Source organism: Malaclemys terrapin, chromosome 3 (genome assembly GCF_027887155.1).
Source record: "Malaclemys terrapin pileata isolate rMalTer1 chromosome 3, rMalTer1.hap1, whole genome shotgun sequence".
Taxonomy (NCBI): domain Eukaryota; kingdom Metazoa; phylum Chordata; order Testudines; family Emydidae; genus Malaclemys; species Malaclemys terrapin.
In genome coordinates this window covers 56,689,176-56,706,382 of record NC_071507.1, presented here as the reverse complement: position 1 = coordinate 56,706,382, position 17,207 = coordinate 56,689,176, and the positions used below count along the sequence as shown (strand labels likewise).

Sequence of the window (17,207 nt, the reverse complement as noted above, 5' to 3'; positions counted from 1 at the left end):
TCCTTGGACGGTATTGTTGCCACCACCAAGTGATTTAGATAAAAATGCAGGAAAGGGTCACTTCGAGTCCCTATTCCCCCAAAATATCCCCACAAGCCTCTTCACCCCCTTTCCTGGGGAGGCTTGAGAATAATATACCAATCAGTTGCCTTTAATATGAGTACAGACCAGACCCTTTATCTTTAGGACACTAAAATCAATCAGGCTCTTAAAAAAAGAACTTTCTTATAAAGAAAAAAAGTAAAAGAAGCACCTCTGCAAAATCAGTCTGGAAGGTAACTTTACAGGGTAATAAGATTTAAAACACAGAGGACTCCCCCTCTGGACTTAGTTTCACAGTTCTAGAAACCAGGAATAAAACTCCCTCTTAGTATAGGGAAAATTCACAAGCTAAAACAAAAGATAATCAAACACATTTCCAGTAGCTCCCTTGCTGGACTGTGGTTGTTGATGAGTTGATTGACCCCTGCCCGGGTGTTGGTTACTTTCCTTGCTGTTGCCTCTGGGAGCTAATATCTGGCTGATTTCCCAACTTACATTCTCTTACATATGAAGTTATGAGAATTGTGTTGTATGGTGGTTCAGTTGTTTATATAGTTGTTCAGTGACAACCATACAACACAATTCTCGTAACTTCATATACATTAATGATATACGTATATGGATAGAGAAATGACTTTCAACTGATCATAACCTTTCCCCGATACCGTATAAGGCATGCTTTATATGTAAGATCACAATTATATAAAAATGAGGAATATGGGGGTTAGAGGATGCTCTCCCAAGGTATAGAATGTCACAACCCCAACCTTCTCTAAAATCTCAGCTGGAAACCCTTCTGCTAGTGCCTCTGGTTTTCTTCCTCCTGCCTTTTCTAATTCAACTCTGCCCCTTATAAAAAACAAAAACAAAAAAAACCTCCTTGTGTATGGTATCAGATTTAGCTGCCTTTAGAGATTAGATCGTGACATCCCCATTTTCTTCCTTGTTTGGTCTATTCATTATTGAGATATTCAATAGAGTGTTTAGCTACACCCATCCAGTTGTTTTCCAGGCCTGTGAGCTTGCAGCCATTTTGATAACTTGATGGACAGGAGAGGTGGCTGATGTTTCTTGCTAAGTCCTTGGGTCTGATCTGTTGATGGCTCCTTCTGAAGTGCTGAATACATGGAAATGGCACTTATTTAGCAGCTTGCTTGGACAGGCAGGCTCTTGAAGTGTCCATCTGGGAGATATCTGTATCATCAGGGAAGAAGGCTAGCAAGATACATAGTTTATTCAGATGGCTCTGTTTGGGCTGTATTTATGTCAGTGTAATGAGGAGGGGGATAGTTTTCTTTATCTGTGACTTTAAAGTGCTAGAGCAGGCTTGAATTCTCTCACTAAACCTTTCATTACTTAAAGAATTTTAAAGGTGTAACCACTTATATTTCTAGCATCTATCTAGATGCATGTGTGTGAGACCAACTCAAAACTGCAGTATAGTGCCATCTTTCTGTTTGAGTGAATAACCCTTTTCATATTTTCCATAACCTGATTTAGCTCCCCAAAAGTGGCCTGTTCGGTATGTTGATTGCACAAAAACTCATTAGCCAAGGCCCGTTTCATTTGCCCATTAGCAATTAAATCTTTGTTTCTCTTGTAGGATGGTGGTCATGACAATAGAATAAACTGTGTACGGTGGCACCAGGACAATGGTTGTTTATATAGTTGTTCAGAAGACAAACACATTGTGGAATGGAACACACAGACCTGCAAAGTGAAGTGGTGAGTGAGACTGGTCTGCAGTCAATAGTGTCAGCATTTCTTTTACACATGCCCTTCTTCCCCTCATCAAAGCATTTTGGTCAGGTCTAGTTGGAGGCGCCATATTTTGCTATGCAAGGTGTTTGGACGCTGACTTTCATGCAAGCCAGTCTTCTGTGCTGAAGGGAAAGCTGTCACTCTGCTGGGCTTCTGAGGGGGACTGTTGTGGCTCTGTTAAGGGCATAAAGGATGCACTGTGTCAAGAAAATAATTGGGTCTGGCATTTCTTCAAAATCAATTTTAAAAAATATCAGACATTCTGGTCACAAGTTTCAGCAAAAATATAAATTTGAATTCTTTGAGTGCTTGCTCATGTCCATTCCATATTAGGTGAACACCGAAGAACACCAATTACAGAAAAGGTAACTGTCTTTTATTCAGAACTGGTTTTGGGCTGTCTTCACAAAACCAGATTTCACAAGCATTTAATTTAGAACATATTCTTGTATTATAAGGTAGGTCTATTGAAACTCTGAAATGTGCTGTGCAGTATACTGTCTTCATCTAGTATTTCACAGTCACGTAGTTATGTAAATCTATGTCAGCCTATTGAAATGCTGGACAAGGTTTTCAAAAAGGTTGAATACCCAGCATCTCCTGCTGACTTCATTGGGTGTGCGCTCATTGCTTCCGAAAGTCAGACCATTTGTTTGAATGTTTAAATACAGATTCAGAGCGTAGCCTCAGGCACCCAATTTTTTGAAGGTATGAATTGAAAATTATTAAAGTGGTAAGACAATTGCAAAAGGCAGAAAATTCATAGATTAAATTGCTAATATATAGCCACAACAAAACACATATATGTTCTAGTATAAAAGGGCTAAATATTTAAACATCTCTGAAATATGTCCATAACAGCTATCTTAATTTGCTCTTGTTAGATTGTATGCTGTGCAGAAAGCAGCTGGGGTAGCAATATTGTGTCAGATCCATTTCCAGTAAGGTACAGTAGCTGGCAGCCTGTCAGATTGTCTGCATTACACACAACCATATGCTTGTACAGTTGCATGCCACAGTTAAGATTATCAGTGTTAGATTATGGATATCACTAACTGTGTCAGGCAACCATGCTAGTGCATAACCTGTCTGTAGTATACATAAGGTGTTGGTGCTTTTGTTCACGCTAGTGAGGGAAATGATGCTAGCTTGTCTAGTCTAGCTAGTGTAGACCGTATGCAGCTGTGGTAGTCCATGACAGATTTGTAAAATGGCTTACACCGCAGCTAGTGATCACCCCAGGTAATCTAGACAGGACTTGTTAAACTCATATCTTGCAAGAACTGAAACCTTTGAAACAGAACCAGCTTTAAAAAGTAGGAAATCTTAAAAGGAGGGTTTTTTCCCTCTGATGCAATAGTAAGTATATTACACAGTTTTACAGAACATCATGGGACTTCACTATTAACATAGTGTTCAATAGTTCATTGGTTGCTCTGACTTCAGCAATATGTATGGTAGGGTTGCTACATTGGTGTGGAATCTGGTTGTGGCAGACAGACACCACAAAATGTGAAAGGTTGTGTAAGCCTTTCTTTTAAGTAATGCACAAAAATGCCCTTTTAGCCTGACTACTGAGAATGTTTTCAGCAGAACTAAATTTGATGGAATTCCTCAGTCCACAGGATGACTACTTTCTATACTCCAGCATCCTCTTGGTTTAATAGCTTCATGTGTGTGAAACTGAGAGTGTTTCTGTTTCCTGTTGCACTGTTGTAACTCAGCTACCACCCAATGTAAGATTGAGAGGGTGAGTGCAGGCGCATAAAAAAAAGTCTTCTCATCTGCCACTGAAACTTTCTGTATAAAAGCTTGACCACTGTTAAAACTCTTTTCATCTGTCTTGCGTTGTCTAGCTCAGGCCTTAACTTAAATTGATACATTGGTAAGTCAATTCCTTATGTTAAATCAACATCAGTCCCTCTGAAATGGATTAACAAGTGCTCATCAAAGATGATTGCACAAATTTGACCAAACATCTCAACTGAGTGTAGACAGCGCCTCGGTTTACTGCTGCTACAAAACTGGTGGAGTTCACATTTTTCTGAGTCTATAGAAATGTCTGCTGGTTTTCAGCAGCAGAATAGTGGACTCTTGTGAGATGTCTCCACAATACATATTTAGGGTAAAATTTTCAAGTGCCCTAAATGATTTAGGAGCTGAAATACTGTTTTCAAAAGTGACTCGGGCACTTAGGCTGCTAACTCATTTTTGAAAATAGGTCTTGAACTCCTAAATCAAGAAGGTGCCTTACCCTTAACCCCAAACAAACCCGATACTCTTTGAAACACACAATAGTCCTGTTTGCAATAAATTATTTGCAGTAAAATCTAATATGCTAAACTCATTTGGGTTTTAGGTTCACAAAAGAATTGGTAAGGTTTCAGTCAGACTTTTTTTGAGCCTCAAACTTTCTTCAGCATTGAAAATGACCCCCCCACCCCACCTTTCTGTAAAAGTGAGTAGTTTTTAGGCAGAAGTTTGCTGGTTCCTTCCATTCAGATTCAAGCAACAGAACCAATATGTCATACTTTTCTGACCTGAAACTGCTGTCTTACTCATGATCATGAGACAGTCAAGATGAAATACTTGTGCTACAGTTGAAGGCTGATGCACATCCCACTGAAGTGAATGGAAAGAGTTCTGTTCACTTCAGTGGGCATTGGCTAAAACACATAGATCGGGCCACATTTTCTTTTGTGGTGAAGCAGCTTTGCACACCAGCACCAAAACAAAGCAGTCTGAAAATGACTGAAAATGAGCCATGGGAGGGTCACATTAGTTTATGGGGATCCTCTAGAGCAGACCTGAACAACTCGTAAAGCGACGAGGGCCATATTACTCCAAAGAAAACAGCTGAGGGCCAAAACCTCCCGGCCCCGCGGAAACACCCCCCCTCCCAGCGCCGCCCAGCCCCGCAGAAACAACCCCTCCTTCCTCAGCACTACCCCGCGGCTCCCCCCACCCCAGCTCACCTCCGCTCCGCCTCAGTCTCTGAACACTCCACCCCGCTTCCTGCGAATCAGCTGTTCGCGCGGGAAGCCTGGGAGGGCAGAGAAGCAAGCGGGAGCTTCGTGCTCAAGCCCAGGGAGGCGGAGATGGAGCGGAGGTGAGCTGGGGTGGGGGGAGCCGCCCGCGCCACAGCAGGTAACCCGGGGGGAGGGGCGCAAAGGGGAACCGCTCCCTGCCCCAGCTCACCTCCGCTCCGCCTCCCTGGGCCTGAGCACGAAGCTGCCGTTTGCTTCTCAGCCCTCCCAGGCTTCCTGCGCGAACAGCTGATTCGCGGGAAGCGGGGGGACTGCAAGCTCAGCCTGACCCGGTGCTCCTGGCACTGTGCGGTGGCGGCATGGCCCGGCTCCAGCCGAGCGGCGCGGCTGTAGCGCCGCCAGCCACCTCCAGGCAGCGCGGTAAGGGAGCAGGGAGGGGGTGTTGGATAGAGGGCAGGGGAGTTCAGAGGGGTGTGGGGGGGTGGATAGGAGTTGGGGCGGTCAGAGGGCAGGGAACAGGGGGATTGAATGGGGGCAAGGGTCCCAGGGGGCAGTCAGGAAGGAGCAGGGGTTGGATGGGGCGGTGGGATGCAGTCGGGGCAGGGGTTCCAAGGACAGGGAGAAGGGGTGGTTGGATGGGGCAGGGGTACCAGGGGGTCATCAGGAATGAGAGGAGGGGTTGGATGGGGTGGCGGGGGGCAGTCGGGGGACAGGGAAGGGCAATAGATGGGGCAGGGGTCCCGGGGGGGCATCAAGGAACACGAGGGGTTGGATGGGGCAGGAGTCCCAGGGGGGTGGGCCAAAAGCGCTCAGGACTGGGGCAGTGGCTGAGCCCCGTGTCCTGCTTGGCGGGGGGCGGGGCGCAAGGGGTCTGTGCCCGTGTCCCGCTGGGGGGGAGGGGGCAGTGGTGGTGTGCGAGGGCTCCATGCCCGTGTCCCGCTTGGGGCAGGGGGGGCGGCGCGCACCGGCAGCGCGCGAGGGCTCCATGCCCGTGTCCCGCTTGGGGCGGGGGGCGGGGGCGTGCGAGGGCGCAAAAAGATTCTTGCGCTGGCGTCGGGTCGAGGGGAGGGGGGGGCGCCTGAAAGCCCCGCCCCCGCAGCTCTGATTGGGCTGGACTCAGCCGCCCGCATTGCTGGCTCCTGTTGGCGGGCGGGCACGCCACCGGGAGCTGCCCCAGGAAGTGCCGCCACGCCAGCCTCGGGACTTTGGCGGTGATGGTGAGCGAGCGGTTAAAGGGCATCCCGACCAATGTGCGGTTGGGACGTGAGACAGATGTGTGCGTGGGGTTAGAATCCCCCCACGGGCCACACAGTGAGCCCCCACGGGCCGCATGTTGTGCAGGCCTGCTCTAGAGCCAGCATAATGGGATATGGGTTTGGGTAAGGTAGAATAGTTGCATGAACCTGAGCAGCTTCATGAGCCTCTTAGTGATGTTAGCATTCGTTAAAGAATAGAGATGCTTTCAGACAGTTCTAATGTACACCAAGGGGACTGACCAACCAGCCTTTAGCACAGCCAGAGCAGAACAGGGAATGCAAAGGTGGTTTAAATCCACATTTGCAATTCCTTCCTGAGCTGTATTGTGCACTCCTCTGCTGCAGGTGATATTACTTGGAGGGTATTGTGTTGTTGGATGCTGAGCCATCCACAAACACGCTGCCATTGCAGACCCCCGACAGGGATGAGTGGCTGCATGGCTGGGGGAAAATGACCTATTTAATATGACATGGTATCCGGTCACCTACACGCTTAAGACACCCTCATTGGCCCTCCTGTAGTTTCTCAGGCACTATTTCTTTTCCCCCCATTCCACTATCGCTGCTGCGATTTAGTACAGAGCAGGGAGGGAGTGGTGAGCTGGCCATCTCATGAATTCTCTCCAAGTGACGTTCTTTTCAGAATGACTCGTTCTGCAGATGGCATTTTCTGGTGGAAGTGGTAGTTCACACTGACCAAAAGTAGCACAATAAGATGTCATATGAATCACATCATCATCATCACCCATACTCCAACACATACCAATCTATTGGCTCAACCCCGCCTATTGTCGTGTTTGTATTTCATTTTGTTCAGCATCAGTATCTGTCTTCTAGGGACCACATCTATCCTCTTGTTACAGCACAGGAGGTACGTGACCACTGAAACCACGCTCAGCTACAGATGAGTGGGCTCTTGCCCTGTGACCTGCCATTGTTGTGCTGGGTTCATCATTGTCCATGGCTTTCCTACCACTGCTATTTGTGGCTCGTTGATTTGAAAATCTTATCTGGCACAAGAATGTGCAAATGATACCAACAGCTATGCAATACTCAAAACTGTTGGTTTGTTGTGTTTCATGGGTATGGCCTTTGATTGATTTTTTTTTTTTTTTTTTTTTTTTTTTTTTTTCTTCCAAGCACTCTTTAACTACTTGCTTTTTTTGACACGCTAAGTCCTGAATCTTTGGAAAATTTAGTACTAGGGACAACATTTTCAAAAGTGAGTGTGGCGTTTAAACTCCTATGTCACTTACACACTTTTGAAAATTTTACCTTAGGAATCCAGAGGATGTTCTTACACGATGGTGTAAAGTCAGGAAGTAATATTTATCCTGACACTGTAGTGTTCGTTAAATCAGTTTTCCCTGCCCATTCATTAAGCAGAATGCCTCGCTGTGATGATACCCACTTGGTTTCGCTCACTACTGATGTGCAGTGGGGACAACTTCCTCTTGGCTGTCTGAGCAGGCTGGTGCTGATTGTAATACTGTGAAACAAGAAAGAGCTGAAGGCCGCAATTGCTAGAGGATCAGAGTAGCCGATTATTTTTTTTAATATTGCAAAATAGGCTTTGAAAATTAAAGAACAAACCATATCCTCTTGACTTGTAAGTGCCGTCTTTGATAAAGCTAGCACTCAGTAGGACACTTAAGCCTTGTAACATTTCATTATCATTGGTGTAGCTCCACTGGTGGTGGTAAGGGTGGAAGTGCTAGTGCGGACTCGCCAGCCGCAGGCTACTCTAATGCTACCGCCAGTGGGAATTGGAAAAAAAAAAGTTAGTGCGGACACAGCCTTAGGTTGTCACAGGGTGTCTCAGATTCTGTATCTCAGTCTGTGTAGTACTGTATTGTCTTTAAAATCACTTTAATGCCTTTGTTTGACCGCTGTCGTCTTGTCAGCTGGTACAGTCATTCTTTCAACATCTAACTCACAATGTGTTTGGACTATAGAATATTGATACAAAGGCTTTGCCAATGTGCTGGTGTGTGTTGGAAATTATGAAACGTATCTGGAATGGGGGCAGAGACTCTGAAGTGATCTTAGTAAGAGAGGGTGGGACTGATTTGGCCTCTCTCCTTTTGCTACTATATGCTGCTCTGACAACATGGCATTGGTGCAGGTAGCTCTGTACGACATATCCCAGTGCATAGGGGTAGGAGGAGGAGGTGTTCCTATAGTGCTGGGTGCTGCATAGATTCTAAGCTGCTGCACGGCCCTTATTTAGCACTGGAGAGGCTGCCATAAGTTACAGAAGCACGCAGGGCTTCTTGAGCAGTTTCAGTCCTGCCGCAGCCCAGAATCTGAAAGAGACAAAGGTCGCATAAAGCAACCTTTGCCCCCCTCTTGCCCTGGGTGGTACTGCACAGAATCTAGCCAGATGTGTTTTGAAAGGACATTCTCAGGGTATGTCTGCATTGCAGCCAGAGCAGTGAGTGCCAGCTTCTGTAGACCTACTGGCGCTAGCTGTATTCTAGCTAGCTCACTAAAACTAGAAGGGAGGATGCCATGGTGTGGGTTTCACAAGCCTGCCTGACTCCCCTGAGTACGTATTTGCCTCTGCAGCTTGCACTGAAGCTCTCACCACCGCGTCCTCACTTCTATTTTTAGCGAGCTAGCTAGAGTACAGCTAGTGTGGGTATGTCTACATAAGCTGCCTTTCACACCCCTTACTGCAGTGTAGATGTACACTCAAATATGGTGACCTGTAAATTTTATTCTTCTGTGCCATTTCCCTGAAATAATTGTCTTTAATAATTTAAACAGAATAGTTGACTTCTTACAAAAGCATTAAAAGAGAGTTTAGTAGACATTATTAAAAACCATCAGTGATGGAAGTTAACAGTTAGTAAGTAAAACTTGGTGGTTATAGAAGATTTTTTTGTTCTCGGTAAGTCTGCCTCAGCCCATCTCTTTTCAGATAGTTCAGTTGTCAAAGCAGCAATAAGCCTGTATGTTTCTCCTAATTCTTTCACTGGAAGCCACATTTCTGTTTTTAGGAATCTGCAAAAGCAACAGCATCTAATGATTGATTAGTACTGTGCAGATACGTCTCTGCTTGGTTTATTGATAAATTTAAAAAATGGTGTCAGAAGAGGAAGTTGTCTCTCTTCCCTGGACTTCTTTTTGGCTCCCCCAGAAGGGGTGGGTCTTCCTGGAGGAGCTAATCCTCATGCTCAGTGGGAACTGATCTGTATTCATATATTTATTCCTTAAAGAATTTCCTTATGGTAGCATTGATCTCAGTGGATTGCCCTGAGTCTGTTTGTCACTGAGTTCTCAGTAGCTCACCAAGCCAAAAGTACCACAGTATGTTTGATTAGCTAATATTGCTTCCATGCAAGTCACCTAAAATCTTGTTTTTGTAGCTCCATCACTGGAACCAACACAGTCTTTTGATCAATTCAACATGTGGATTTGCAGATGCCTGAAAAATCACAGCTAGGGACCAGATTGTTCAGAGGTGTGGGTTTATCATGTTACCTGTATTCAGTGTCTCACAGTAGCTGCTCAAAGCATTTAACAATGATTGCCTTCCTATCCTACATTGTGGGAATGAAAGTTTGAAAGAAACCATATTCACTGCAGTTACCTGCTGTTGTAGATAACTACAGAAAACATTTATTTAATTAGAATATATAAACTGAAGGCACACCAACAACATAAAAATCACACTTATGTCTGAAAATCCCTTACCTGCAGTTGTTACAAGTCACACATAATGTTAGTGTGATTGAACAACTGAACAAAAAAAAAAAAAGTTTTCTTTATTCTGTCATATTTACTTTGTGTAGTTGATAGCTAAGATACAAGAATTTTCCCTGTTTCTCCTGTTTTGGGGAGTATTTCACACAGTAACAGGGCAGAGAAACATTTTTTCAAGACCTAGAAAAAGGTGATTGTCAAACTGTCAAGGGTCCTCCTAGAATGATCTAGGGACAGGTATGGGACTTGAAAGTACTTTAAACTTCCTAAAATGGACTAGAGTTCAAATTGTATCCCTTTAAACAAAGATTGTGAAACCGTATTATGTTTTGAAATCTCCACTTCTATGAATATCGAATCTGTGATCCCGGTGTGTATCCATTTTGCTAATTCCAAGGGGAAACACTGTCCAATAACACATGTTCCAAGAGCAGAAAGATCAAACACAGAGAACAGCAGGAAACTTCCACACTTTGTTTGGTAAGAAATGAAAGCATTGAATGGGTGTATACACTGAACTGCCTTTATTTTTTGGGGGGGGGGGGGAGGGCCGAGGGTTAGAGAAGGGGATTAAATACAAAACCTACCCAAAAGAGCAGTGGAAAACTTCTACTGTTCTCTCGCCTGCTGTAGCTGCTTATTGTCTGACTGCATCCTTGCTATCTGTCATCAGCATCACAATATAGCTCTTCCTTGCCGTATAGTTTCATATCTAAATATTTTATATGGAAGGAATCTTTAAATAGTAATGTGTGATTTTTAGTCATATTTTATATTGATTGGTTTAAAACATTTTTAAATGTGCCCAGAGCCGAGTATTCAAATAGGAAAGAGTCAATTTGGATGCTGTTTGCTTAGTCTTTTCCTTTTCCTCTTTGGAAGAGCATACGAAACCAAAGAACTCTATTGAATTGAACATAGCATTGCCCGTGAAATGTACAGGCAATGAAACCTGTTCCATTTAGACTTTTCTGTTGGATTGTCAAGGATGGTGTGGAATAAATTAGCTTGGTTTTGAAGATATTCAACCTTGTGAATATTGTATTGAAGCATTTCAGAAAAAACTGTCTTAAAATTGTAACAATGAACCAAATATTTATGATGGGGTTGCGTGGGTGACTTCTTACACTGAATGAACGCTGCTCGTCCTCTTGCAGTTTAGTGGCCTGTGTGAAATGTGTTGGTCACTGACTAGTTCCTAGTGGAGACAAGTGTACATGGCAACGTTTGACACTTTTATAACACCTTTATTCAAGGACCTCAAAAGTCCCTTAATGAACTAAGCCTCAGTATTGGCACACAGCAGAATTACTCTGTTGGGAGAGTGTCCAGAAAAAGCTGAGCACACTTTCTGGGGTCTGGTGCACTAGGAATCATGTACTACTGTGGCCCATGCTACATCTATTTTGGGTGTAGAGGACTTTGGGGTAGTTAGTCCAGAACCTTTCACCAGCATTACATACAAATGGTAAAGTATGGGCAGCAATGGACCAAGTCTGTGGCCTTTTTATTTGATGCACATTACACACAAGAATATTAAATGGCTTTGGTTGTGGGGGGGACAAAAAACTAGTTGCTGTGACACAACTTGTAGCTTCTTAAATCTATTGCATTTTTCTTAGCCTCTTCAACATTGCTGCTCTGAGTTTGAGATATATTAACTGGTGCCCCTTTCCTGTCTCCCTTCCTACCTTCCTCTGTTCCCTTGCAAACAAAAATCTAGCAAATGGAAAGGTGACAATAGCAGCGTTAGTTGCCTGTGCATCAGCCCGGATGGAAAGATGTTACTTTCCGCTGGTCGAACTATCAAACTGTGGGACCTGGAGACCAAAGAAGTCTACAGAGTAAGTGAATTTTTTTTTTTATACTGGATCTAAAAAAATCCTTCCCTGATTAAACTGACCTAGTGTGGCTAGTATTTCCTGGTGCAGCATGTCCAAGTTGTGTTGAGTATAAAGAAATAATTGTCAGTGCAGGGGCTACTGTAAGTTGCTGCTATGATGATACCTTCAACTGTGGTTTTGACTTGCTGACAGTTGAATGAGGACACTAAATTCCTTGGCTGTGTCTGAGTGTGCTGTCAGTAGCCCCTGTGCAAACCAACTATTAACATAAGCTTCGTATGGCTCCTTTTCACTGCATGCCTTTTTTTGCGTGTTCTCCTAATTCTGACTCTAGAGGCATAAAAATAGACCAAACCAGCTCCTTTCAGATGTGACAATGGACTCTGCCAGCAGCATTCAGCAGAGACCCAGTGCTATTAGACTTCAGACAGCATCTTTCCAATTTTTCAAATCTTAATGTAACTGGCTACATTATTTATCTATTACTTAGCAGGTTGGGAGGCATAGTAGCAAACATCCTGTTGTTTGGTACACAGACAAAAACCTGCTCTAAACACATGGAACTTAATTACGTGCTGCTAATCTCCAATTAAAAATAGTAGGTGCATTGACCGACCAATATACTCAACTGTAGGCTGAAAACGAAAACAGGTCTTCATTTTCTTTTAAGCCCCGTGAGAAGATGAATAGATGGGAAATAACTGGGCAGTAACAGAGGTACCTGTGTAACACTGCTTCATGGGGTAGTCCCACAGGGGACTTTGTAAAATACAGAAGGTTGTTGGGGAGGATGACTTTTTCTCTCTCAATTTTTTTCCCAACCTGAAATTCCACCTATCAGTCTGTCTCTTTTCTTTGTGTAACCTCTTTCATTTCTCTCTCTGATGAATATCATGAGGTTCAAGGCAGCTGGATTCTAGTTCTAACTGAAAACACTGTAGAAACATCTTGACTTATTCTGTAATACTTGGATATGACCTGTGCAGCTTGCATAATGTTCTTCATCACAGCTTGAACATCAAAATTTTACTATGACTACTCCTCACCATCCCATCACAAGTAAAATTTCATTTCCTCTAGAATTTCACAGGCCATGCAACAGCAGTTTCAGCGCTACTGTTCACCACGGTACGACCTCCGAATGAAAGTCAGCCCTTTGATGGAATTACAGGGCTCTATTTCTTGTCTGGAGCAACACGTGACCGGTTACTCAGTGTATGGTATGTAGGCTTTTCTTGTGAAAATCTGTTGATACTCAGATTGAGCATAGACTTTTCACAAAAGTATTAATTGAATTCTGTTGCTCATAGATAAACAGAAAGGTTATTCTGGTTTGATGCGATGATGATTCAACTGTGGTTTCAATTCACTGACAATAAAATGAGGATGTGAATTTCCTTGGCTGTGTCTGAGCATTCTACCTGTAGACCCTACTCAGGACTATAATACATGCTATGAGCATTGTTACATGACTGACTTCTTTGCTCTTAGTGTCTTATTTTTTAAAAAGTGTGTGTTAAACATTCACATTTTCTTTGCACTTGGGGATTGTTTTGTACAAGAATCTTGACTATTTTTTTTTATTTTTTTAGTAATTTACAGTTTGGGGCTAGAACACTCTTATTTTAAGAAAACTTATGATTGGCATGGTGAGCTTTGAATAGTTAAAACACTTTTTAGTTGAGAAGTCTTTAATCCACATAGAGCTGGGTTGTAGATGGTCACTCTTTAGGGGATTTATAATATTGTGCTCTGCTTCAGTGATGATGCAGAGGGTAGCAGAGTAATGAATGTTTTTTCTTACTACACTAAATATTGTGCTGTTTGTGTCTCCAGGCAGATCAGATCAGATAGGAAAGACAAGAATGCTGTGATGTCTTTTACTGTTACAGATGAGCCAATCTTTGTTGACCTAACAATGTCAGAAAGCAAAGAGGAGGTAAGAGAAGTAGTTTGAACTTGTACATTTTGGTTTGAAGTTTTCAGTGCTGATTTCTTGTTAATGTTGGAAGAAAACACTCTGGTGTGTGGTAAGCAAGGATGAGTGTTGAATGCGAATTAATGGGTTTGTTTGAGAACTGGCATTACAGACTAGGGAGTTACAAAGTAACAGCATTCAGACTTCCGTCCCTTAAATGTTTTTCAGCATTCTTGTTAATAATGTGAAAATGTTAACTGACTCTAAAACTGAAACAATTTATTAGCAATAAGTTACTTGCCACATCTTGTAGCACAAAATAAGCATGTTTCTTTCCAAAATACGGTTCAGGTATTGCCATGGTTTTCCTGAAATGAGGAGGCAAGGACAATCCCACTGAATTTTGAATGAACTACAATTTAATATATTGTATCAGATATGCATTCCATAAGTCAGATTTTTAGCACGTTACGATGTTCTGCGGGAAACTTCTACATAAAAGAATCGGGGAATTGAAAGAAATCTTATTCACAGATGACACAGCTGAAGCATGTTCCATAACATATTTCAGTCTCTATTTAAGCTTCTTTCCTACATCCTTCACTTTCCTTCTTAAAATGCACTATGTCAAGCCAGGTTTTCTACTTTTTCATCCATTATTGTAGAGATCTCAGATGGAATATGATATATTATATGTATACCAGTAATTGGCCAAAGAGGCATGTTATGGCTGACTTGCTATCTCGCATCATGTTCTTCTATAGAAACAGCCTCCATGTAGAAATGCTGAAAATCCTGCTTTATTAAACACTTACCAAACCTATGCCTCTCCACTTGTGCCCAAGCCATTTTAGTAGGACTATCTATATCAGTGGTACTTCAGTAGGTTTAATTTTAAGTTCCTACCATGGTAGCATATGTTAATTTCTCATGAAGTATCAATAACTGGGGGTTTGTTCTGATCTAATAAAGACCATACATTGTGACTTTCTTTCAGCCAGTGAAGTTAGCAGTTGTATGCAGAGATGGACAGTTGCATTTATTTGAACACATCTTAAATGGGTAAGTTGGTATTTTAAAAATTCAAAGTTCTTTATCTTAACCTCGTATTTTAGAAGAACCTGGGGATACTGCAAGGCAGTTTGTAGTCATTTCCAAGTATGGTCCTGTTCGGGTCTTAAACTGTTACATCCTGGTCATAAGATAGGACCCAGTTGCGCCTCAGACATGGTGCTTATTTTGCATAACTTGTGTTCTATAAAGTTGGTATCTTGGATATGGAACTGTGGAATACCGTTATCTAGTGGCTAGAGCAGAGGACTGTGAAAATTTAGTTTCTTGCATTCTACACTCAGCTCTGCTATTGACTGTCACATTAGACAAGTTGCTTAACCTCCTTGTGCTTCACTTAACCCACCTTTAAAATTATAAACTGTTGAGATTGAGTTGATTGGAGAGCTGATAGAAGGTGCTGTAGAAAGGCAAAGTATTCTTGTTTTTAGCTAAATCTGTTTTGATGAAATCATTTCTTTTCAGATACTGCAAAAAGCCCTTAACATCAAATTGTACTATCCAGATAGCAACGTCTGGAAAGGACAGTGACGCCACGCCAAAACCAGTCCCTATTCTAGCAGCTGCATTTTGCTCCAACAAGCAGTCATTACTGCTTGTGTATGGAAACACCTTACAACCCATCATTGAGAGAGTGGTATGTAAAGCCTACTCTATTTGTAACCTAATGTTTTGTAAGCATGTAACACAAACTCCCAACTACTCTCTGAATGGAGGAATTTTTAATGTGGACTTGTGTAGCGAGGTAAAGCCACTCTTTCCTGTGGTGTGTCCAGTGCCCTCAGTACAGCTGTCTGAAAGGGAATTTTGATTCTGCTTTCTTTTATTAAATACAATATAGCTAATGTTGGGGGTATTTCCTGCTGTTTCAACAGGCATTGTTGACCACTCCATTGCAGCAACTTTAAAACTGGTATTAATAAATTAAGCTTCAGTTGAAGGTCCTCCATTACCTGAACAAGTTCCCTTGAAAGACATAGGAATCTGGTGACTTGGGGAAAAGCAAAGCAACTGCTTTCCTGAAGTAACCGAAATTTCACTTTACTGATAATGCCTGCTAAGTTATTTCTAACCTGTTGAAGTAGCTTCATGAGTCTCAGTGGTGTGTTTAAATTATGTGGACTGTTTCTTTTCTTCCCCTGTGTTAGTCCTTGAACACCACCGAATCTCACATATGCTTGATAAGGGATGTTCAGAAGACCATGGCGCTTCAAACAGAAATGTCTGTAACAAAGGTGAGTGTTGTTTGAAACATCATCCTAGTCCCTGTTCCGGTTTTATATTTATCAATACTAAACCTTCCATTTTAGCAGAGAAGATAGGATTCTACACTGAAAAAAGAACAGGAGTACTTGTGGCACCTTAGAGACTAACAAATTTATTTCAGCATAAGCTTTTGTGGGCTACAGCTCACTCTGAGGAGAAGTTCAGTAACAAATAGCATTCCTTGAACAAAATGCATCTCATTGGCTTTTACTAGTCCTAGCACACAGTGCTTAGATGGAGATAGGTATTGCAGACTAGGATTATTACTTCCTTCATCTCTATGCTCAAGATTAGGCATCTCCAATTTTTGCTAGTTGGGGCAGATCCTTGGGTCATGAGAAGTTGCCTTTGCAGCCCTCAGTTGGGCAATGTTTGGGTGTTCTTGTTTTAGTATTTCTGTAAAATTAATCCTGCCTTTTTTGTAGATTCTTAAATCAGGTGTCCTGTCTTTTCTGTGAGGTGGCCTTCATATGTTCCAATTCCCAGGGATACAGCACCTGGGAGTGTGAACTTGAAATCTTACACAGCAACGTTTGTTGAGACCATTTTTCACCTCTAGCCCATGCGCAGGGTTCACAGGGTATTAAAAGGGGAGGGAACCTTGAAGATACTTATCAGTAAGTGGCTTTTGGTGAAGGGTGTTGTTACTGTATAATTCCTGCCCCCACCTTTGGAACTTGGAGTCTCAGCTTTCTTCAGGTTAAGAATTTCTGAATTATTGGAAAGAACAAAAAGGCAGTTGAGGCTGCTCCCCCTTTTGTACCCTGGGAACCCTGTATTATGGTATGAGTTGGCCCAGTGGACACTCTGCTCAGAAGATTCCTGGCTTGTAGACTCAGTGCACTTATCCCACAAGTGTAAATGTATAGAGGCGGCATTTTCTCAAACTACACTTACTGATAACTCTGAGTTGAAACACCGAGAATCTGTGGCACACTTAATTTTATTGTATGAGTTGGCTTATTGGGTTTTGGACTACTGCTACATCTCTGGGTTTCTGTGAGCCAGATGTGGGCTTGTGTTCTTTTGTAGTCATGAAGCCAATGATAGACGCACCAAACTGAAAGCTATAGGGAATCTTGGGCTTGCTGTGATGACCTTCGTCTTGGTTTTGCTTATTGCTGAATTCCATGAAGACACATTTCTCTTGGCTGTCTGAGCATGCCTTCTGGAGAAGAGTTCCATGTGTCATGCACTTGGCACTTCCCTACGAATATCTGTAGCTAGAGAAGGTTTCAAAACCACATCTGCTGTACTGTAACAACCTGAAACTGGAGTATCTCATTTTGCCTACTATATCTAAACCTTACTAGAAGTGAGGTGATAGATGGAGTTTGCTACAGTCATTATAGTA

The 17,207-nt window shown here is 42.7% G+C and overlaps 1 protein-coding gene and 4 non-coding genes across 5 annotated transcripts in view; all 5 read left to right on the top strand.

Annotated features, from left to right (window-relative positions):
* WDR43 (WD repeat domain 43) overlaps window positions 1-17,207 on the top strand; it is a 37,366-nt gene that overhangs the window by 8,411 nt on the left and 11,748 nt on the right. Inside the window, exons 3-9 of the mRNA XM_054023486.1 lie at window positions 1,646-1,767; window positions 11,478-11,598; window positions 12,679-12,818; window positions 13,435-13,537; window positions 14,514-14,578; window positions 15,053-15,224; window positions 15,736-15,822. Coding sequence (XP_053879461.1) covers window positions 1,646-1,767; window positions 11,478-11,598; window positions 12,679-12,818; window positions 13,435-13,537; window positions 14,514-14,578; window positions 15,053-15,224; window positions 15,736-15,822 — 810 coding nt within the window. The remainder of the gene's footprint in view (window positions 1-1,645; window positions 1,768-11,477; window positions 11,599-12,678; window positions 12,819-13,434; window positions 13,538-14,513; window positions 14,579-15,052; window positions 15,225-15,735; window positions 15,823-17,207) is intronic.
* On the top strand, window positions 7,439-7,516 carry LOC128835196 (small nucleolar RNA SNORD53/SNORD92). The gene has a single exon (XR_008444613.1). It is a non-coding gene; the product is annotated as a small nucleolar RNA SNORD53/SNORD92 (small nucleolar RNA).
* On the top strand, window positions 11,747-11,830 carry LOC128835198 (small nucleolar RNA SNORD53/SNORD92). The gene has a single exon (XR_008444615.1). It is a non-coding gene; the product is annotated as a small nucleolar RNA SNORD53/SNORD92 (small nucleolar RNA).
* LOC128835197 (small nucleolar RNA SNORD53/SNORD92) lies at window positions 12,935-13,014 on the top strand. The gene has a single exon (XR_008444614.1). It is a non-coding gene; the product is annotated as a small nucleolar RNA SNORD53/SNORD92 (small nucleolar RNA).
* On the top strand, window positions 16,939-17,016 carry LOC128835194 (small nucleolar RNA SNORD53/SNORD92). The gene has a single exon (XR_008444611.1). It is a non-coding gene; the product is annotated as a small nucleolar RNA SNORD53/SNORD92 (small nucleolar RNA).